This window comes from Trachypithecus francoisi, unplaced genomic scaffold, assembly GCF_009764315.1.
Source record: "Trachypithecus francoisi isolate TF-2019V2 unplaced genomic scaffold, Tfra_2.0 Lachesis_group14, whole genome shotgun sequence".
Lineage (NCBI taxonomy): Eukaryota > Metazoa > Chordata > Mammalia > Primates > Cercopithecidae > Trachypithecus > Trachypithecus francoisi.
Window position 1 is genome coordinate 38,975,663 of NW_022681459.1, and position 22,382 is coordinate 38,998,044.

At 46.7% G+C, this 22,382-nt stretch overlaps 2 protein-coding genes across 2 annotated transcripts in view; one reads left to right on the plus strand and one right to left on the minus strand.

Annotated features, from left to right (window-relative positions):
* LOC117096641 (melanoma antigen preferentially expressed in tumors-like) overlaps positions 1–22,382 on the plus strand; it is a 51,511-nt gene that overhangs the window by 4,713 nt on the left and 24,416 nt on the right. Inside the window, exons 2-3 of the mRNA XM_033234101.1 lie at positions 8,750–8,833; positions 10,267–10,361. The gene's annotated coding sequence lies outside the window, so the exon portion shown is untranslated. The remainder of the gene's footprint in view (positions 1–8,749; positions 8,834–10,266; positions 10,362–22,382) is intronic.
* Positions 17,676–18,658, minus strand: LOC117096647 (immunoglobulin iota chain). Its single transcript, XM_033234105.1, has 2 exons — positions 18,332–18,658; positions 17,676–18,246 (listed from the first exon to the last, which is right to left on the minus strand). The coding sequence occupies exons 1-2, from the start codon at positions 18,375–18,377 to the stop codon at positions 17,855–17,857; spliced, it is 438 nt and encodes a 145-aa protein (XP_033089996.1). The 5' UTR covers positions 18,378–18,658; the 3' UTR covers positions 17,676–17,854.

Here is a 22,382-nt window from a genome sequence, read left to right on the forward strand (position 1 = left end):
TAATCTCTTCCATGGCTTGATTTCATGTACTCTGTGTATACACCTGGTGGTAGAATTGCTGGATGAAATGGTAGTTGTAGTTTTAAGGTTTGGAGGAACCTCCAAGTGGTTTCTTTAGTGTGTATGCTAGTTTATGTTTCAATGAATTGTGGAGACAAGTTCCGCCTCTGTGGAAATCCACACCATCATTTTTTGTCTTTTAAAACTTTTCACTTTTTTTTATTTTTTGTAGTATCCATTCCATCTAGCGTGAGATGGAATCTGAGTGGTGGTTTTGATTTTGTGTGTTTGCGTCATTAGTTATATTTGCCAAGTTATTATTAATTTGTTTTTAATTTGATGTGTAAAAGTGGGCAGAGGACCTGAAAACATGAGGTTGATGCACAGGTAAAAGATAAGATTATCAATGTGGCTGATTCACACCAAAACATAAATGAAACCACACTCAGATTCTATCTCACTCCAATTAGAATGAATTCTCCCAACAGTTGATGGCAGTTTCATTGCTATAGAGTGTATGTATATAACCAGAGGGTGCAAGGGACATTTTGATATATGTATACGTAGTGTCATGATCAAATCGTGGTGTCTGGCATCTTATTATTTCCCTGTGGAGAAAACATTCAGAACCATCCTTTCCAGCTGATTTTGAAAAATTCCCTTAGACGTTGTTGACCCTGGGCACCCTGCTGTGGACTAGAACACCAGAATGGATTCCTCACCTCTGAGTCTCTGAGTATCACTCTGTACCCATTAGCAATCCCTGCCCAGGCCCCCTCCTCTCTCCAGCCTCTAGTAACACCTATTGAAAGTTCTGCTTCTAGGAGACAGTGTCTTTTGGATTCCATTTGCCTAATGTCATGCAGTGTGGGTCTCTAACAGGCTCATTTCATTTCACCTAATTGTCTTCCAGGTTTCTTCACATGGCTGCAGCTCAATGATTTCCAGAAGTTTTACAGTTGAAGTGCATTCCATAGTGTATATATCCGGTTCCTTTATCTCTTCATCTGTGGATGGACAGTTAGGTTGATTGCATATCTTGGCTATTGTGAGTAGTGCTTCTGGACACATGGGAAGGCAGATACCTCTTCAATGCAGGGGTTTCGTTTCCTCTAAATGTGTGCCCAGTGGTGGGGTTGCTACCTGGAGTGGTAGTTGTACTTTGACCTTTTACTTTTTTAAGGAACCTCCAACAGTTTTGCATAGCGTGTATACTAATTTACATTCCCACAAAGAGCGTACAAGAGTTTTCCTTCCTGCAAGTCTACACCAGCCATCACCTTCAACAATTTTGATTTTTTTTCTTTCTTAATATTCATTTTAACTGGACTTATATGGTACCTGAGTATGGTTTTGATTCACTTTTTCGTGAGGATCAGTGATACTGAGAAACTGTTACCTGTGAGTCCATTTCCTGTCTTCTTTACATATGTCTATTCAGATCCTCTCAGCTTTGGTATTTGTTGTTGTTGTTTTTGTTGTTTTCCCTTAGTAGAATCAGTGTGTTGTAGGTGTTAGATAACAATCTCTTTCAGAGGTAGAACTTTCCTTAATTCTCTCCCAGTCTTTAGGTTGTATTTTGTTAGTTTATTTCATTGTTTCCTTCCCCCTGTAGAAGTTCTAAAGTGTCACTAGTGTCGTTTATATTTGCATATGTTAGCAGTAATTTTTATATCCAAACCTCCACCCCACAAAACACACACACACACACACACACACATATAAATAGCCAAGCCATTGCATTGTCTGTGCGTGTAGTTCCTCTAATTTTCCCTTTAGTGTTATGATTATTTTTCACCTTTTGCAGCCTGTGTGCGTAGATACAGGTTTCCTAAAATATACACCCAACCTATGTTTTCTTATAGGACCTCTGCAGTTTCAAGATTGAGTTTAGGTCTTTAATTTATTTTGTGTTGATTTTGTATATCATGCAATGTAAACGTCTTATTTCAGTATTTTGCATGTGAATATTGAGTTTTCTCAAAATCATTGATTGAACTAGACTCTCTCCCGTTGTGTCTTTTTGGTGTTTTGAAAAATATGTTCCCTACATAGCATGTTGGGTTGAGTATTTGGCTGCCTCATTCTGTCCATTGGGTCCTCGTTCTGTGTTTGTGACAGTCGTGGATTGTTTGGATAACTATAGATTGTGTTTTTTCATTTATTATTTTCTTTGCTTCTAATCTTGACTTTTTCTTTCAATGCTCTTTACTCTTACTATTATAGATTAAAGGGTACACATGCAGGTTAGTTACATCTGTTGATTGCATGACACTGAGGCTTGGGGTCCCAACAACCTCATAACCCAGGTAATGAGGGGAGGACCCACAGACTGGGTCTTCAGCAGACTCCCCCTCTCCCTTTTTCTTTTTTTTTTTTTTCCCGTCTGGTAGTCATTCCCAGTGTCTGTTGTTCCTTTCTTTATGTTCAGGTGTATTCATGGTTTAGCTCCCACTTATAAGTGAGAACATGCAGCATTTGGTTTTCTGTTCAGGACTTAGTTCACTTATGATAATGGCCTGCAGCTCCATCCACGTTGCTGCCAAGAACATGACTTTCTTTAATGGCTGCATAGTGTTCCATGGTGTATAAGTAACACGTTTTCTTTATCCCGTCCACTGTTTTATTTTTTATTTATTTATTTTTTAATTTTTTGAGACAGCCTCCCACTCTTCTTGTCCAGGCTGGAGTACAGTGGCACAATCACAGCTCACTGCAGCCTCGACCTCCCTGCTCAGGTGATCCTCCCACCTCAGCCTCCTGATTAGGTAGGACTACAGGTGCCTGCCACTGCATCCGGCTAATTTTTGTATTTTTTATAGAAATGGGGTTTTACAAACACTTTGCCCAGGCTGATCTCGAACTCCTGGACTCAAGGGATTCACCTGCCTTGGCCTCCCAAAGTGCTTGGATTGCAGCATGAGCCACTGTCCCAGCCTCATGGGGTATCCCTTCTGTAGCACACTGTTAACCACACAAGTCACAGACCTGGCCCGGATTCAGGAGGAGGGAAATAGACTCTCCCTCTCAGTGACATCTCAGTGGGACCCATAGCAAAGTATCTTCAGCCATATTCAATTTACCACAGGTACTGTTTTCCAGGGCAGAGTATACACCTGAAATCAATGATTGTTATGTAACACCGCTGTGTCTTCACTTGGTGTAAGGGATGGAAAATAGAGATGGTGCCACCTTCTTCATAACTGTCTGTGACTCACTTGAAATGTATGCTCTGGTCCCTGCAATTTCAAGTTCTACATGTTGAGAAGTCCTGACTTCCAGAAGGAAATTACTTCCAGCAGTGGGCAGGAGTCTCACTGAACTCTCAGCTAAGGCTGCTGCTTGATCACTTTTAGTGCAGGAAACCATCCAGAAGAGAAAAAAGTCACAACCTGCAGGGAAAATTGACTCTGATTATCAGCGGGAGGTCGGCCTGCTGCCACGTAATACAGCATAGGGAAGAATCTCTTTGGTGCTCATTGTCCCAGTGCTTTTCTCAAATGAAACGAACTTCATGTAAAAAGCAAGTTGATCTGTGCAGTGGAAGGGATTAACTTTAGTGAACACTGTGGTGCTTTGCCAGGATCCTTTCTTAGAAATAATCTACCCAGGGCTGGGTGTGGTGGCTCACACCTGCAATCCCAGCACTTTGGGAGGCCAAGGTGGGCGGATCACGAGGTCAGGAGTTCGAGACCAGCCAGCCTGGCCAACATGGTGAAACCCTGTCTCTACTAAAAATACAAAAATTAGCCAGGTGTGGTGGCGCATGCCTGTAATCCTAGCTACTGGGGAGGCTGAGGCAAGAGAATCACTTGAACCCAGGAGGCAGAAGTTGCAGTGAGCCGAGACTGCGCAACAGTACTCCAGCCTGGGTGACAGAGCAAGACTCCGTCTCAAAAAAAAAGAAATGATTTACCCATAACCTGGCTGTTGGTGGCTCCCAGCTGCACCCCATTCTGTTATCATTGTTCACCATGTTGGTGAAGGAAGAATGCCCCACCCTAAAGAGCACAAGGTAGCTGAACACATGAAACTTAGCGCTTGACAGATGTGTGATTGACAGCAGTTTATGAGTTACATATACTCATGGCCTGGGGAAGAGGACGCCACGCACCAGGCAGGGCCACACGAGGGGTGCACTCAGGAATAGAGTGAAGCAGAGGGGCGTGGAGGCAGGAACAAGGGGGTGTGGTGGCCTCTGGTGCCTGTGGGAGGATGTGGTTGGCTTGTTTAATGGGCTGGCAGGAGATGGAGACACGTGAGGTTGAGGATTGATGGGGGACACTGGTTCAGCCAACAGGGGAACAAGCCAGGCAGGGAGCAGGGGAACTCACGTGGCTCCTTTGGGGCCTAGAAGCCTCAAAGATGTCGAAGCACACTGGACAATTCTTCTTCATGTTTGAGTCTAGGTATGTGGGTGTTTTTAGTGTTCACATCCACTCTAATTAAAGGAAGCTTTACCATCCCAATAAATGCACTCCACAGGTCAGTTCTGGGGAGGAGACCCCTAAAATGCAGTGAGCATTGTATTGTCTCTTCAGAGAACTGTAGTCAAATTAAAAAGCCACAAAACCAAAAGGAATTTCTCTATCATGTCACTTTATAACCAGGAAGGAGCTTTGGGGTCATGACCATTTAGAAGGAAGGCCGGATGCAGTGACTCACGCTTGTAATCCCAGCATTTTGGGAGGCCGAGGCAGGTGGGTCATGAGGTCAGGAGACCAAGACCATCCTGGCGAACACGGTGAAACCCCATCCCTACTAAAAATACAAAAAAAAAATTAGCCTGGAGTGGTGGCGGGCACCTGTAGTCCCACAGATGGCGCCACTGCACTGCAGCCTGGGCGACAGAGCGAGACTCCATCTCAAAAAAAAAAAAGGAAGATGAAGATACATGCAGTAGAAATAGTATAAAATAGGCCGGGCGCGGTGGCTCAAGCCTGTAATCCCAGCACTTTGGGAGGCCGAGACGGGCGGATCACGAGGTCAGGAGATCGAGACCATCCTGGCGAATACGGTGAAACCCCGTCTCTACTAAAAAATAAAAAAAATTAGCTGGGCGAGGTGGTGGGCGCCTGTAGTCCCAGCTACTCGGGAGGCTGAGGCAGGAGAATGGCATAAACCCGGGAGGCGGAGCTTGCAGTGAGCCGAGATCTGGCCACTGCACTCCAGCCTGGGCGACAGAGCGAGACTCCGTCTCAAAAAAAAAAAAAAATAGTATAAAATAATTCATTAAAAGTGCCTTTACAAAAAAAAAAAAGTGTCTTTACATATTCATTTATCAAATGCAAAGTTATGTCTTAGATTGGGCTTGGCGAGTTGTTTTTTGGTTTTGTTTTTGTTTTTTTAGTAAAGAGCTAGAAAGTAAATATTTTAGGCTTTCAGTGCCATACGGTCCCTGATTACTCAGTTTCGCTGCCATTGTGCAAAAGCCCCCATGGACAATAGTAAACAAATGGGCATGGTTGTGCTTTAAGACTTTACAAGAGCTGATGGCAGGCTGGACTGGGCCCACTGGTGTAGTTTATCAACCCATTATAAAGTATCTGTCCTCAAAAAACATATTTCTTAGGTTTGTATGTTGCTTTATTTTTTAACCTTTCCTTGAAATGATCAGCCTGTGAGGTATCCAGGCAATATTCTCTCATTTCACAGACAAGAAGCCTGAGGTACAGCAACTTTCCTGGGAATCGCTGTGATGAGTAGCAAGCCAAAATCAGATTTCCTGACTCCTCTCCCACACCCTGTGGCTCAACCCAGCTGATTCACTGGACTCCAGTCACCAACACCAAGTTTCTGTCACATGAGTCAATTTTAAATTACAGAGAAAAAACAGAAAAGAAAGTTAGACGACTACTTTGTAGCAAGCTGGATTGTGTTCATTGTCAGGTTTACCTTTTCTATGTATTTGTTTATGTCTGTGAATTCTGTTTCAGTGGAAAGGACTTACATTAAGCTTTGACCTGGTGTCTTGGTAATTGACCTAATGAGATTTGGATTTGACTGGGAGATTAGATGCTCCAGTAAACACGATGAACAAATAAGGGTAACTGCCGGATGCGGTGGCTCTCGCCTGTAATCCCAGCACTTTGGGAGGCCGAGGCGGGCAGATCACAAGGTCAGGAGATCAAGACCATCCTGGCTAACATGGTGAAACCCCGTCTCTACTAAAAATACAAAAAATTAGCTGGGCATGGTGGCATGCGCCTGTAGTCCCAGCTACTTGGGAGGCTGAAGCAGGAGAATGGCATGAACCTGGGAGGTGGAGGTTGCAGTGAGCGGAGATCATGCCACTGCCCTCCAGCCTGGGTGACAGAACGAGACTCTGTCTCAAAAAAAAAAAAACAAATAAGGGTAACTTTTTCTCTTCCTGAAATTTTTAAAAACTATTTCCTCACTCAATTCTTTCTTCTTCCGTTCTCATGTTTCATTCGCCATGTGAAAGGCTGTGGCCCCGTGTTCCGAGAAGCCCCTTGTCTGAAGCAGCTGCTGCTCCTGAACAGGCAGATCTCGTCACAGGAGCCTTGTTTCTAGAGGGCAGCCTTGTCACTGCTGTGAAGGAAAATGTTTAATGCTCAAGCCAGGGGCTACTCAGGCTTTCCCAGACTTGGCCTTTCTGAGATACTGTAATTAACTGAAGAGATAGTTATTCTGGAATTAAACTAGGAAATCGCATCTTCTTATCTGTATCTGACCTCGTTGGGTCCTGCTGTTATTAATCTACATTAATATGGTCTTTTTGCTAAAGCATAGTTTCCCTGGATGCTGAACGTGGAGCCTTACAGTTTTGGGAATGGCTCAGTAGAATTCTTCTTTGGAAATTGGTGAAGATAGGTGAAGTATGTATAAATCTAGGAAGGTGGAGGGCTCCCGAAAAAAAAAAAGTGCCCTCACAGAAAACTATGCACTTAGTGTCATTACATACAACGGGCAGCACAGGCAGACCCCTGCTTTTCCTTCCTGAAGGACAGGTGGGGAGGATCTCTGGAGGCGGTGCTTGCTCATCCATCGGCCAGCAGCCTCTCTGCTGTCCTCTCCGCCTCCCTTATCATCCACACTCACCTTTGTGGTGCAGGACACGCTGGCTTTGTTCTTTGACCTCATTTCATTCTGAATTTTTAAAGCTTGCTGTAACTGGTTTTACCCCTTCAATTCGAAAAGTTTATAAATTGAAATAATTGTTGCCACATTTTTCTTCAATGTTTAAAATGGGTAATCAGCCACTTTATTTGTAGACAGTGCATAGAGATAAATGCTGGGGATAAGGATGTTTGTTTTTAACGTTATGTTTGTCTGATCTCTGGGTTCTAGGGGGTGTGGAAAAGGAAAGTGGTATAAATTTAATGACACAGTTACAGAAGACTTAGACCTAAATGATGAGCCCTGGAGTGCAAATGCTTTGGTAAAGCACATTTTTAATTTAGTTTTATGTAAAATTGGAAGTAGGATTCTTTACATTAAGAATAGAATAGACTATTTTTTCTAGTACTGCTGCTCTAGCTATAGAACCACGAGAAGGTGGGGGAGGGGAGGCATGCTGTCAGGATGAAATGAGTATCAAAGAGAAACTAACAAAGAAATCTGACCTTAAAAGTTTCAGAAGAAGTAGTTGTCCACTAAAATTTTCAAATTTCCTTTTCACTTACATAGGAGCATAATTAATTAGAGAATATATTTTTAGCACCTGTACTTTTACCATATTCATGAGTCAGCGTGGCAAAGCAGTCTCTACCTCCAAACCCCCCACTCCCAGGACAAAAAATGTATGAGGGAAACTACGTCAAAAAACCCAATCACAGTTAGCTATTTGAAAACCATTTGGCAGGCCGGGCGCGGTGGCTCAAGCCTGTAATCCCAGCACTTTGGGAGGCCGAGATGGGCGGATCACGAGGTCAGGAGATCGAGACCATCCTGGCGAACACGGTGAAACCCCGTCTCTACTAAAAAAATACAAAAAACTAGCCGGGCGAGGTGGCAGGCGCCTGTAGTCCCAGCTACTCGGGAGGCTGAGCCAGGAGAATGGCGTAAACCCAGGAGGCGGAGCTTGCAGTGAGCCTAGATCGCGCCACTGCACTCCAGCCTGGGCGACAGAGCGAGACGTCGTCTCAAAAAAAAAAAAAAGAAAACCATTTGGCAGAGATCTTAGCATTTCTGAAACCTAATTTTGAGATATTCTAGGGGCATTTCCAAATTTCCACCTGCACTAGATTCACTATATTCAAGTTCTAGATCATGCCACTGTAGTCATGCATTTGATGGTGATAAATTTTAGGGGTTAAATAGAGGATCATTGCCGGAATTTACCTAGATTTGGCCAGTCTGCAGAAATGGCCAAAGCCAGGGATGATCCCACCCTGTGCCACCGAACATACTTTTAAATGTTACTTGCCATTTGCTTAAATTTGCCTTCCATATGATATGTACCCTCTTTCCCTTACTCTATTACCAAACAGCTCTTATTTCCTACCCTTCCTCCACAACATAACGCTCCAAATGAGGGATCCATTTTAGTGCCAGAACCGAGGTCCCCTGACTTCCGTTCCAAGCAATACCCTAAAAAGACCCTCATTTTACCTACACTTTGCATTCAACACATTTAGCGAGTAGTTACTTGGGGGATTCGTGGGCCCTTTGTTTTAGATTGTCAAGACAAGAAAATCTTTATTTAGACTTCTTAATGCTGCGCTGTAAAGCAAACGCACACTTGTGTACGCCAAAGATACCCAATGTCTGCGTGTTCTTCCACCAGAGCGGGGTCTGATGAGAACTCCCTGGGATCACCGAAGAGGACTCGAGTCAGCTCTGTCCAGCAGGAAGTTGAGGACCTCTCTCTGTAAGTTTTTCCATTGTGAACCCAAAATATCTGAGACAGGTCTCAATAAATTTGGAAAATTTACTTTGCCGAGGTTATGGACGTGACACACCCTCAGGAAGTTTTGAGGACCTGCCTAAGGTGGCTGGCTACAGCTTGCTTTTATACATTTTAGGGAGATGTGAGCCATCAACCAGTATGTGTAAGATGTCCATTGATTTTGTCCAGAAAGGCAGGACAACTCAAAGCATGGGAGGGGGCTTCCAGGTCATAAATAGATAAGACAAATGGTTGCATTCTTTTGAGTCTCCGATTAGCCTTTTTCTGCATACACAATTTATATGTGAGAGGAGGGGAGAGGAATCTTCACTTATGCCTTAGTTTGGCTTAGTGAAGGGATAGAGCAGAAGCAGCAACAAAATGTGCATTTGTCTCAGGTGAGCAGAGAGATGACATTGTGTTCTGTCCATCTGGGAGTCCCGAGATTTATCTCCTTTCACACCATATAACTTGTTGTGTGATGTAGTAGGTGATAGTGTGATCTTTGAGAATATAGTATTTGGGATCTGAAGATAATTAGCTAAGCTAGGGAGAAATTCTTAAAATAATCCTAAAGGAATAAAAAATAAATCCCTTTTCTTATTATTTCCTGGTCATTATTTCCTTGGCAATAACTTCCTTTGTGTTTAGAAATGTGCACGTAAGTTATGTCCTTTTAGAATTGAGATTTTTAAAAATTTACACTTGAGATTCTTTGAAAAATGTTGGCAGCATTTATTGAATTACACTTCATGTCCGAAACATGAACTATGTCAACACTCTCAGAATGTTGTTACTTCTTCAAGGTTTTGTTGTCAATGAATTTGCCTTTAATATATTAAATCAGGAAAGTATATAATTTATTTTTGATGTGAAAAATGTGATTAAATATGGTTTATTAAGTTTGAAAACTTGGTTCAATACTTTATTGTTATAAGACTTTGAATGTGTGTCTCTAAAATGAGTTTATTTCACTGTTATTTAATGGTTGTAATGGTGGAAACGATACCTCACAGTAACATGCAGAAAGAATTCATTTTCCTGTTTACTATGTCATAGTACTCAGTTGTAAATCCCATGTGCCAATTAAGTAAAACTTTGTGTTAAAATTTGTCTTGCAATTTTTAATTTTGTATGATGTCACTCAGTTCTCCAAACTAATTGGAAGATACTGACTTTTTAAAATTATATAATTATAAATTAATACTTAAAATTTACATGAAAATTCAAAAAGCCAAGGTTAGCCAACACTCTCCTAAGACATTCTTCCCTACCAGGTGTTAGAACTCATCGCAAAAATTACAGTAATTAAGATAGTGAGGGTTAAACGCTCAGGGCCCACATTTCCAGGGCTCCTCCCTGGAGACTTTTGCTGCCAGACCACACTGTTTGTCGCAATGCTGCTGCTCTTCCAGATGCAGATAATGTTCCTGAGCTCTGAGCCCAACATCATGGATGGATGACTCAGCCCAGCCTGGAAATAAGAACCTAAAAGACGTTGAAGTCAGAGGTGAGGGTTGGGTCCCTGCTCACTTTGACCACAGCCCACCTCCCTTGAGTCAGAGCTCAAAGTTTGGGGCTAGCATACCAGAGCTACGTTTCCATGATGTGTTTTCTTATATCTTTTATTTCTCTGCTAAAATTTCTACCTATTCACTGCAAACTTACTTTACAGAAAAAGCTTGCAGTGAATCTATCAAACAAATTGGGAAGATTTATCATCTTCACCACATTGAGTATTTGGAAACACAAACTGGGAATATAGTGTCTATTTATTTAACACTTTTTTATCTTTTGTTGTAGTTTTCAGGTTACAAAACTTTGTTTTTCTCAATTTGTCCTTAAGCCTTTCCTGTTGGTGCTATGATAAATGGTGCTGCTTTTATTTTGTAATATTTGATGGTTCATTGCTAGTATACATAACACAATTCATTTCTACAGATTGGTATTGTGTCATAAAACCTAAACGGGGCTGGGCACAGTGGTTCACGCCTGTAATCCCAGCACTTTGGGAGGCTGAGGCAGGCGGATTGCCTGAGCTCGGGAGCTCGAGACCAGCCTGGCCAACATAGTGGAAGCCAGTCTCTACTAAAAGTACAAAAATTAGCCGGGTGTGCTGGCGGGCGCCTGTAATCCCAGCTACTCAGGAGGCTGAGGCAGGAGAATAGCTTGAACCCAGGAGGCAGAGGTTTCAGGGAGCCGAGATCGCGCCAACTGCACTCTAGCCTGGGTGGCAAGAGTGAGACTCCGTCTCAAAAAACAAAACAAACAAAACCAAAAAAACAACAAACAAGCAAAAAAAAAAAAAAAAAAAAACCACCAAATTGAAGCTCCCACCGGCATTTTGAGTCACTCCTGGACTTTGAGTGGGGCGTGACTGGGATCAGCCTCTTTTGATTACTCTAACATCTCTACTGAGAAGTTGTCATCTCTGAGCAAGAGATTTCTGCCTGCAAAAACATGAATAAGGTGAGAAAGAAAAAGCTATGGATCATGCTACAAGTTGAACTGAAGAAGAGAACGTGACATTGTCAGATCTACTCTTTTGGGGAATATCAGGTACTCACAATAGAAGTCATCCCTGGGCTAGGCTTGTCAGAGCCTCTAGCAGGGGTGACTACAAAAGATCCAGAGAGAAGAGGGGAGGCTTCTGTCTCACTTCCCCTTGGGTCTAGAGCACTGTGTAAGCATACTGACATCATGCCTTATCTTACAATAATAGCCTCCTCTTCAGGCTGCAGCTGTGTCCTCCCAGGCTAAGCAAAGGCTCCTGCTCACCAGTCTGTGGAAGGTACCAGCAGCTGATTCTTACCTGGTCTCTCCCAGGGGGCCAACTCTGGGTCTCACACCTCAGACCAAAGTCAGATCTCAATCGATTCTCAGGGCGGGGCAGAGATCACTCGTATTCAAAACAAATTTGTGTGAACAACTCTTCCTTTACAGGACAATGGAGAAGACAAAAGAAGCCAGGACCACCAGCCCTCTGCAGCCTTAGGAGGCAGTGTTTACCATGGCCTGGACCCCTCTCCCCATCGTACGCCACTCTCACTGCACAGGTGAGTGCAGGCTTCAGGTGTCCACGGTTACCTCCTTAGCTCGTGTTAGCTCCTGTGGTTCTGACCATTAAGACACATAATCTTGGTCTCTGCCCCAGCACCCACGAGTGTCTGTGTCTGCAGGTTCCCTCTCCCAGCCTGTGCTGACTCAGCAGGCCTCCTTCTCTACATCCCTGGAAGCATCTGCCAGACTCTCCCAGACCCTGAGTAGTGGCCTCAGTGTTGGTGACTATGTGATAACGTTGATACCAGCACAGGCCAGGAGATACCTCGTGAGCTTTAAGTCAGACTCAAAGAAGCAACCGGGGATCCAGGATCCCCGGCTGCTTCTCTGGATCTAAGATGCCTCCACTAACTCGGGGATGCTTACGCAGTGCTCCAGACCCAAGGGGAAGTGAGACAGAAGCCTCCCCTCTTCTCTCTGGACCTTTTGTAGTCACCCCTGCTAGAGGTTCTGACAAGTCTAGCCCTGGGGGAACTTGTACTGTGAGCACCTGATATTCCCCAGAAGAGTAGATCTGACAGTGAGTCCCCAGCAGCAAATACAGGCTCTACTGCCCCAGCCCTGGGGAGTTTTGGGGGGTGGCACAGCTGTGGGTGCCCTCTGCGCAGACCCTGAGACAGACCCACAGTGGGTCTGTCTGCTCACTGGCCACACTGCAGTCTCTCAGTGGGAGTCATGTGAGTGGAGTCACCTGAGAGGCTGGTCGCTGTCAGTCCACAGCATCCATGGCCATACCCCTGCTCTGGGTAACTGATTTTTTTTTTTTTTTTAGACAGAGTCTCCATCTGTCACCCCAGCTGGAGTGCCGTGGTATGATCTCAGCTCACTGCAACCTCCGCCTCCCGGGTTCAAGTGATTCTCATGCTTCAGCTTCCCAAGTAGGTGGGATTACAGGTGTATGTCACCTCGCCTAGCTAATTTTTGTATTTTTAGTAGAAACGAAGTTTCACCATGTTGGCCAGGCTGGTCCCGAACTTCTGGCCTCAAGTGATCCACCTGGCTCAGCCTCCCAAAGTGCTGGGATGACAGGAGTGAGCCACTGCGCCCAGCCCCAAAGTAACTAATATTAATAAACAGCATTTCCACGGAGGACTTCTACATTTGACACATGGGAAATATGATGACTGTCCAATGTAAGGAGGCTGCAGGCAGTGGGGAATGCAGAAGGCTCTGAGAGCAAAGGCCTGGGCAGCTCCTTCCACAGGGGCCAGGGAAGGAGGCAACTGTAACTGTAACTGGGTGTGTCAGTGGAGAGTGGGGTCCTGCTGGGGGACAAAGAAAGCATATCATAGTCCAAGGAGAGAAATGGAATATAGAATGACAATCAGGCACTTTAAATGGCTTGGTGAGGGATGGCAGAATACACCACTAAGAGTGGACTTGAGCACATGAAGTGGGAGTGGAAAGTTAGGTAAGGTCATTTGCATCCTAACTGCAGATGTCCTTATGTGTCAGGGTGAGGGATTGGGTTGGTTCCTTATCTGGGGTTGATAGAGATTATGAAAAGGAGGCTGGATGGAAGGAACTGACTCTTTAGAAGGGTATCCCTGGTCTTGGGTTCGACAAAGAGCCAGAAGGCAACAGAGCAGGCCAGGGGGACTGGAGGCTGGTCTCAGAGATATGGAGGAGGAAGGGCGTGAGAGACGCTCGAGGCAAAGAACCCACAGGGTGACTGTGGCCCTGGTCAGAAGGCGAGGGAGGGATAGGGATGAGGCCAAAAGTTGTAGTTCGGTTGACCAGGTGGATTTTCTCTTCACTGTCATGCAGGAATGGTGTGGGGGAGAGAGAAAAAGGGAAAGGAGAGGAAATGTGGCCAGTCGCTAATGTGATAGAGAGAAGGTCTGGGCTGGTTCTCCCTTCTTAGGGAATCACAATTCCCTAAGGTGGTGACCCCAGCCACCTAATGGGATCCCACAGTGGCAGTGTCCTTGGAACCCGAGAGTTTATTCAGTTACACATTCATTCATTTGTTCATTCAACTATAATTGCCAAGTGTCTATCAGGCACATCAATGGGTTGAGTAGATCCTGCCCACTTAGAATCTGCAGATTAGTACGGGAGGGAGCTTTGCTAAATAAATTTAGAACGGTGCAGTAGATGCTAAATATAGTTAGGAAAACATGCTGTTTGCACAGTGGAGGAAGTTAATAACTGCATGAAGAGCTCAGGGAAGTCTTGCCCAAGGAGTAAGATTTGAAACATTTGTGGAGCCCCGAGTCCATGTAGCCAGCTGGAGGCCACCACAAAGGGACAGGAAGTCCTGGCAGTAAACAGCCTGGGCAAAGGTTTAGAAGCAACCAAGAGACTCGGGTGTTTGGTCAATTGCAGTTGGCTTAACATGGCAGAAACAGGGAGAGAGGGTGCACAAGAAATGGGACTTGGGACCAAGCCTGAGCCAGCCTTCAAAGGCTGTGTCATGGGAAGGAGGCTGAATTGCATCCCCTCAACCCAAGTGATCTCTTCACAAGCCGTATGTAGCTCTTGACCCCTTGGCTGGTCCCAATTATCCAAGACGTGGGTATAAAATACATACCAGATTTTTGAAAGTGAATACAAAAGAAAAACAAGTTTCAACTATCTAGTAACTAATTTTTATATTGATTATAGGTTGAATTGGTAATATTGGGGATATATTGTGTTCAATAAAATATAACATTAAAAATAATTTCACCTATTTGTTTTTACCCTTTAAAAATTATATAGCCACTGGGAAATTGGAAATTACAGATGTGGCTTACATGTGTTCCTTAGAGTGTGGGAGACAATAAAGGGTTAGAGAGGAGGAATGCAGGCAAGGTCAGATCTAGGAGCAAAAAGATGAGGAGTGGTAGCAGGAGGATGGATGGGAAGGAGACCAAATAATGGTCAAGGTGAGAAATGACTCAGACTAAAGGAAAGGATTTGACAAGAGGGAAGGCCAGGCAGGTGACTGATGGGGAAATCATGATACTATTATTTTGTTGAGCAGTCATGATGGATAAAAACTTTTTGTTTGTTTGTTTTTGAGAGAGAGTCTCACTCTGTCGCCCAGGCTGGAGTGCTATGGTGCAATTTCAGTTCACTACAACCTCCGCCTCCCAGGTTCAAGCAATTCTTCTGCCTTAGCCTCCCAAGTAGCTGGGATTAGAGGCACCCACCACCATGCCCAGCTAATTTTTGTATTTTTAGTAGAGACAGGGTTTCACCATGTTGCCTGGGATGGTCTCAAACTCCTGTCCTTAGGTGATCTGCCTGCCTCGGCCTCCCAAAGTGCTAGGATTACAGGAGTGAGCCACCACGCCCAGTCAGATAAAAACTTTTTATATAAGTTAATCAGTTCTATGATTATCCCCTTTACATACAACATTGGAAATGTTGGCTTAGATTTTAAGTGACTCCTCCAGAGCTAAGACTCACGCTCAGTCTGGCCTCGAGCCTGAGTTCCAGGTCTCATTTTCCATTGAGCTAATGGGGCGGGGGCATGAGGATGATACTGGAGTCCAACTCATCTCCTGGCTTTCTAGATTTCTTGTCATAGCATGGAGTCCCAGAATCATGAAGGATGAAAGCAAGAGAGGGACAGGTTACAAGCAGAAGACAGAGTTCCTCTGGAACCATCTAGCTGGCCTTTAAAACTGTGGGCCATGGCCAGGTGCAGTAACTCACACGTGTGGTTCAGCCATTCAGCAGGCTGAGACAGGAGGATCGCTGGAGCCCAGGAGTTCAAGGCTGTAGAGCATCATGATTGAACCTGTGAACAGCCATAGCAGTCCAGCCTGGGCAGCATAGCAAGATCCTATCTCTAAAATAAAATAATAAACAAATAAATAATAATGTTTTAAAATGTGGGCCTGGCCCAGGGGTAAAAGCCTGATGCACGAAGAACCCAGTACATAGAGTATGGCATAAGCTGAGATCACTGTTTCTTTTTTGTTTCTTTTCTTTTTTCGAGATGGAATCTCGCTCTGTCACCCATGCTAAAGTGCAGTGCCGCAATCTCAGCTCACTGTAGCCTCTCCCTCCCGGGTTGAAGCTATTCTCCTGCCTCAACCTCCCAAGTAGCTGGGATTACAGGCATGCGCCACCACACCCAGCTAATTTTTGTATTTTTAGTAGAGATGAGATTTTACCATGTGGGTCAGGCTGGTCTCGAACTCCTGACCTCAGGTGATCTACCCGCCTTGGCCTCCCAGAGTGCAGGAGACCGCTGTTTAACAAGAGGGGGACTTGTGACCACACATGGAAGGCTGATATTGGCTGATACTGGCCTGTGCCCACCTCTCTGGGGAGATGCCTCAGGATCTTCTTAGCTGTGGTGAAAGGATGTGCTCAGCCAAGCTGGGGTTACAAGGGAGATGGTTTGCCGGCACCTCTCTGAGTATGAGGCATGTCTACAGGTTGTGTGGACACCCAACATAGAGAGTCCCTCTCTGCAAGGCATACTCAGACCCACCACCCACGGGCTCAGGGGGCCCTGCTGTGGGCCAGGGCTGCGGGGAGCTCCCCACTGCTGCTTCACCCAGCCAGTCCAACATAGTCTCAGTGAGACCACGTCCTTCATGCCTCTAGGTATCTCCATGGGTCCAGAGGCTTCTGCCTGGGGTCACAGGCAGGATAAGTTGAGGGGAACTCTGATTGTCCCACCAAGCATGGCTTGCTTAAAACCTGGAGACAGGAACTGGAGTGCTCCTGAGCAGGGCTCAGCAAACTGCGGCCTGAGCACCACACCCAGCCCAGCACAGCCCCATCTGTTTCTGTAAATACAGCTTAATAAGAACACAGCCATGCCTCTTTGTTCACATATTGTCTGTGGCTGCTTTCTTGCTACAAGGACAGAATTGAGCAGTTGTGACAGAGATCGTGTAGCCCGCAAAGCCAAAAATATTTACCATCTGCCTCTTTATAGAAAATGGGCTGGGTGCAGTGGCTCACACCTCTAATCCCAGCACTTTGGGAGGCCCAAGCAGGGGGATCACTTGAGCTCAGGAGTTTGAGATCAGCTTGAGCAACATAGTGAGACATTCTTCTCTCCAAAAATAAAACTAAATAAATAGCTAAGCCTGGTGATGCACACCTGTAGTCTCAGCTGCTCAGGAGGCTGAGACAGGAGAATCACTTGAGCCTGGGAGTTCGAAGCTGCAGTGAGCTGTGATTGCACCACTGCACTCCAGCCTGGACCACAGAGCAAGATTTTGTCTCTAAAAAAAGAAAGAAAAGAACATGTTTGCCGGCACCTGCCACTCTTGTGCAAATAAGTAAATGCATTTACTTGCTCATCTAGACCAGTGGTTCACAATCAGTGTGAGTTTACCACCTTGGGACATTTGGCAATGTCTGAAGACATTTTTGTTTGTCACAACTGGGAAGGGGCATCTGGTGGGTAGAGGCCACAGATGCCCCTCATCATTCGACAATCCACAGGACAGCCCCAGAGCCAAGAACTGTCCAGCCCAAAACATCAATAGGACCAAGGTGGAGAACCTGCTCTAGGCCTATCACCTGGCTCCTGTTCTCCCCGGAGGCCCAGGCCTGGTGCTTTCTAAGCTTGTTTACCCTGTAACCCCTGGGCAGAATTAGATGACACCAGAGGGTCCTGTCCTTGGCAGGGATACCCCTCTAGGGTGTTTTAGTCAACCCCTTGCCTCCCATGGCCCACAAAAGTGGGGACTCAGGTGAGCGCTCACCACAATGCCTCAGCTGAGCAGACTGTGATCTACCAGTCTCCCGGGGCCCTGGGCCTTTGCCCGAGGCTGGTACTACGAGATCGCACAACAGTCAGACCAAACTCAGCAAAAAGTCACAAGCAGCTTTAATTCCCTAGTGCAGTCTCCAGTGGGGATTTACGGCAACACTGCAGGACCAGGAGATGCGGAGTGGCTCGGCCTCCTCGGCGCTTCAGGCCACGGCTCCACCCTCTTCCATGACACCCTCTCCAAGGGGATGCATGCCCCTTCTGTCTTCAGTTCAAGGGACACGTGTCCCGGCTGCAGTGGGTTCCATTTCTTCCTCCCACTCCCTCTCCCTCTCCTTCTTCTCCAAGCTGCGGGCCCCCATAGCACAGTAATACATAGCCTCGTCCTCAGGCTGCAGCTCAGAGATGTTCAGATACCCCTTGTTCCTGGCCACATCTTTGGATCCAGAGAAGCGAGGGGGTACCTGGGGGCCCTGGGTCTTGTCTGACTGTGAGAAGTATCTCAGCAGGAACCTCGGAGGGTGGCCCGGCCTCTGCTGGTACCAGTAGACGCTGTACACACTGATGTCATGGTCGTTCCTCAGGGTGCAGGTGAGGCGGATTGTGGTTCCAAGGGCTGAGGACATGGCCGGCGGCTGATGCAGCACCGGCTGAGGACTGCAACCTGGTGACACAGAAGCATGCGGGCCGTAGGGGCAAGGGGGGTGAAGGAAGGGGCAGGGGTCTTTGGGCTCTGGGGGTTCCCTCACCTGTGCAGTAGACAAGCAGCATGAGCAGGACAGGAGCCCAGGACATGGTGCAGACCCGCAGAGCTCTGACTCCTGTGGCCACGGTGCCTGGGGTCCCCAAGGGCTGGTGCAGTATCCTCCTCCCTGCTCTGAGAGGTGGGGCTGTGGCACACCCCGTTCCTGGCCACTACCATCCCAGACTTTCTTCGGTTACCGGAACAGTGTGGGGGCAGCATTTGTGGCTCTGATCTTGCCATGTGGAAGCATTCAGGGAGGAAGCACCTGCTGGAGACTTTGGGGCCAGTGCCCTGGAGACCTTTGGGTTCAGGTCCCTCAGGGGATGTGACCTCAACTTCCCCCTGAAGAAGCTGAGCCCCAGAGAAATAACTTTCTGTCCACACTTAAATGCTTGGTGAGCCAGAAAGGGAGGACACATCCTCGGGGGGTGAAAACACCTGCTTTGTACAACTGGGGGCCCAGAGCAGGTTGGGATGCACTGTCCCTTCCACCCTCCAGCACTGCCTTCAGCCCATGCTCCTCTGCCTCCCAGAACCAAGCAAAGTGACTCAGGCTAGGGAAAGAAGCACCAGGGCCCTGGCATCTTCCCCACCCGCGTTCTGGCTCACCGAGCAGGTGCAGTTTGGCGCTGTGATGGATTGAATTGCATCCCCCAAATCCATAGGTTAAAGCTCTAACCCCCAGTGTGCCTGTATTTGGAGATAGGGCCTTTAAGGAGCTAATGAAGGTTAAATGAGGTCACAGAAGTGGGGCCCTGGTCAGTACAACTGGTATCCTTATAAAAAGGGGAAATTTGGGAGCCGGATGCAGTGTCTCACACCTATAATCCCAGCACTTTGGGAGGCCAAGGTGGGAGGATCACTTGAGCTCAGGAGTTTGAGTCCAACCTGAGCAACATGGCAAAACACCATTTCTACAAAAATATAAATAAAAATTAGCTGGGCATAGTGGCCAGGCACCTGCAGTCCCAACTACTTGGGAGGCTGAGGTGGGAGGATCACTTGAGCCTGGGAGGTTGAGGTTACAGTAAGCCAAGATCTCATCACTGCCGTCCAGCCTGGCCAACAGAGGGAGACACTGCCTCGAAAAAATAAATGAGAATAAAAATAATAAACTAATTAAACGTATGTTTGCATACTACCTGCAAGATTAAAAAAAAAAATTTAAGGGAAATTTGGACTTAAAGTCTCTGATCCCACATACTCATCCTCCCACACAAAGCTAAAGTGTCCCCTCCCTGGAACCTGTGCGGGCCTGTGATCAGGGCTGAAGTGGCCCTGGGTGCGGGAGATGGCACTGAGCAGCTGGGTGTCCACTGGGACTGTTTACTCGCAAACACTTGATAGAGCAACCACCCCTGAGGCTCAGATGAGCCCCCTGCTCCATGTCAAGCTGCCTCACATCTACTGTGCCTGGTGAGGTGCAGACTGCACCAGTTTCAGCCAGCTGGGCCGACTCTGGGAGCCCCACCCTTCTTCCCACTGCCTCTCTGGCCAACAGCTCCACTGCCCACGCAAGGGCTGCGGAGGGCCTCTGCAGATACAGGACGTCTTGACCATTCTGTCCAGTCACGGCTGCAACCACATCTATGACTTGTTGCCCCTCCCTCCTCTGTACAGGCTGGTGTGCAGTGGGGAACTAACAGGTGAACGCTAATTTCTGGAGAGGAGAAAGGAAGCTTTGTTCACTCATTCATTCATTTCTTCCCTCATCCAGTAGCTCCTGCATGTGTCGTGTATGTATTTGTGAAAGAGAAATACGCCTCCCAGACCTGTCCCAGAGCACCAGTCCTTGGGAATCAGGGCAGGAGAAGGTCGTACCTGTGCACCAGCACTGCTGCAGCCCCTGCACCAGCCCTACCACTGACACTGTCAGAGCTTTTTGATCCTTTTAAGATCGAAGATAGGTGTTTCTACTTGCACTTACAGTTATATTTAGAGAGCAAATAAGCCCAGCCCTCAACAGTAGAGACACTCTGGTCCCAACTTTGTTTCACAGACTTCACTGCCCCAGGACCCTGGCACCACTCACAGGGAAGGATTGTATCCAGTGGTGACTGTGTGTGCTGGGGAATGGTTGGACCTTCCAGACCCTGCTGGAAATGGTCTCAGACCCCTGGAGAATATAGAGTTAGATGTAGGTCACACACTCTGAACTCTGCCTTCTCCTGGCCCTGGGCAGCTGTTCCCGCCTCTGTCCCCTCAGCCTTGTCCTCAGTGCACCAACACCTGGGCTCAAGGATCATCTGCAGGGCACAGCAGTTTGGTGGGGTTGAAGAACACCATGTATTCAGTCCTCTCCGGCTACACTCAACTATTTATAGATAATTCTAGACCAAGAGAAGGTTGGTGAGCTCTGTGACAGACCTCAAGGTCTACAAGGGTCTCAGGGGAGACAGGAGGCATTCAGTGCTCCTGCCTGGTTTGTAGACTCTTTTTCTTTTTTTCTTTTTTTTTTTTTTAGAGACAAGGTTTCACTCTGTTGCCCAGGCTGGAGTGCAGTGGTGCAATCACAGCTCACTGCAGCCTCGAATTCCTGGGCTCAAACAATTCTCCTGTCCCAGCCTCCCAAGTAGCTGGGACTACAGGCACGTGCCACCACGCCCAGCTAATTCTTTCTTTATTTTTTGTGGAGACAGGGTCTTGCCGTGTTGCCAAGACTGGTCTCAAATTCCTCGTTCAAGGGATCCTCCTGCCTCAGCTTCCTAAAATGCTGGGATTACTACTAGCATTGAGCTACTCACTGCACACCCGGCCTAATAGATATTTTAGACTCTGTTTCAGTGATCCACTGCTATATGGCAAACCACCCATAATGTAGTTGTTTAAAACAAGACTTGATTAGTTCCCCAGTTGTGTGGGTTGCCTGGTTGGTTCTTCCGGTTCCACCTGCAATCATGCACGTGGTTATGGCCATTGATGGCTGGACCAGCTGTGCCGGGAGGTCTGTCCAAGACTGCAGCTCATTCTCCTGCACATGGCTCTGATCTTAGCAAGCCCCCGCCCTCGGTGGTTCAGTGGTCCCTCTGGTCACCCATTCTCCCTATCTCCTTTCCTCCTCCCTCATGTCAGGGTCCCGCAGTCCCCATCTCCCTCATTTCTCATCTGAAGGCATGCTTACCTAGTGCCTTTCCACCCCTCTGCTCTCACGTGGTGCTAAGCCAGGCTGGCACCAGGCTCCTTCTTGTCACCACAGGACCTTTGTCCATGGTCCCAATGCCAGGATGAATCCCAATCCCTCAGAACTAACCTCCTTCCTCCAGGTGCTCTTTTTTTTTTTTTTTTTTTTTGAGACAGAGTCTTGCTCTGTCACCCAGGCTGGAGTACAGTGGCACAATCTTAGCTCACGGCAAGCTCTGCCTCCCGGATTCACACCATTCTCCTGCTTCAGCCTCTTGAGTAGCTGGGACCACAGGCACCCACCACCACACCCGGCTAATTTTTTTTTTTTTTTGTATTTTTAGTAGAGATGGGGTTTCACTGTGTTAGCCAGGATGGTCTTGATCTCCTGACCTCGTGATCCACCCACGTCGGCCTCCCAAAGTGCTGGAATTACAGGTGTGAGCCACCATGCCCAACCTCTTTTTTTTTCTTTTTCTTTTTCTTTTTCTTTTTTTTTTTTTTTTTTTTTAGCAGAGTCTCTGCCGCCCAGGCAGGAGTGCAGTGGTGTAATCATAGCTCACTGCAGCCTTGAACCCCTTGGCCTCAAGCAATCCTCCTGCCTCGGCCTCCCAAAGTGTTGGGATTACAGACGTAAGCCATCACGCCTGGCCTAATACTTGTTTTTGCCAGGGCGTTTATCATGGGTTTTAACTGCATCTGTGCTTGTTTCTTCTGTCCACAATCTCTATGAGATTGTTTCTGTTAAATTCATCACTGAAAGTTCAACCTTTAGCTAATCTTTTTGTTTGTTTGTTTGAGACAGTCTCACTCTGTCACCCAGGCTAGAGTGAAGTGGCACCATTTCAGCTCACTACAACCTCTGCCTTCCAGGTTCAAGTGATTCTTGTGCCTCAGCCTCCCAAGTAGCTGGGATTACAGGCACATGCCACCAT

Coding starts and splice junctions, on each gene's coding strand:
- LOC117096647 (XM_033234105.1), bottom strand. CDS start 18,377: ATGTCCTGGGCTCCTGTCCTGCTCATGCTGCTTGTCTACTGCACAG. Junction 18,247..18,331: donor GCTGCTTGTCTACTGCACAG/GTGAGGGAACCC, acceptor CTGTGTCACCAG/GTTGCAGTCCTCAGCCGGTG.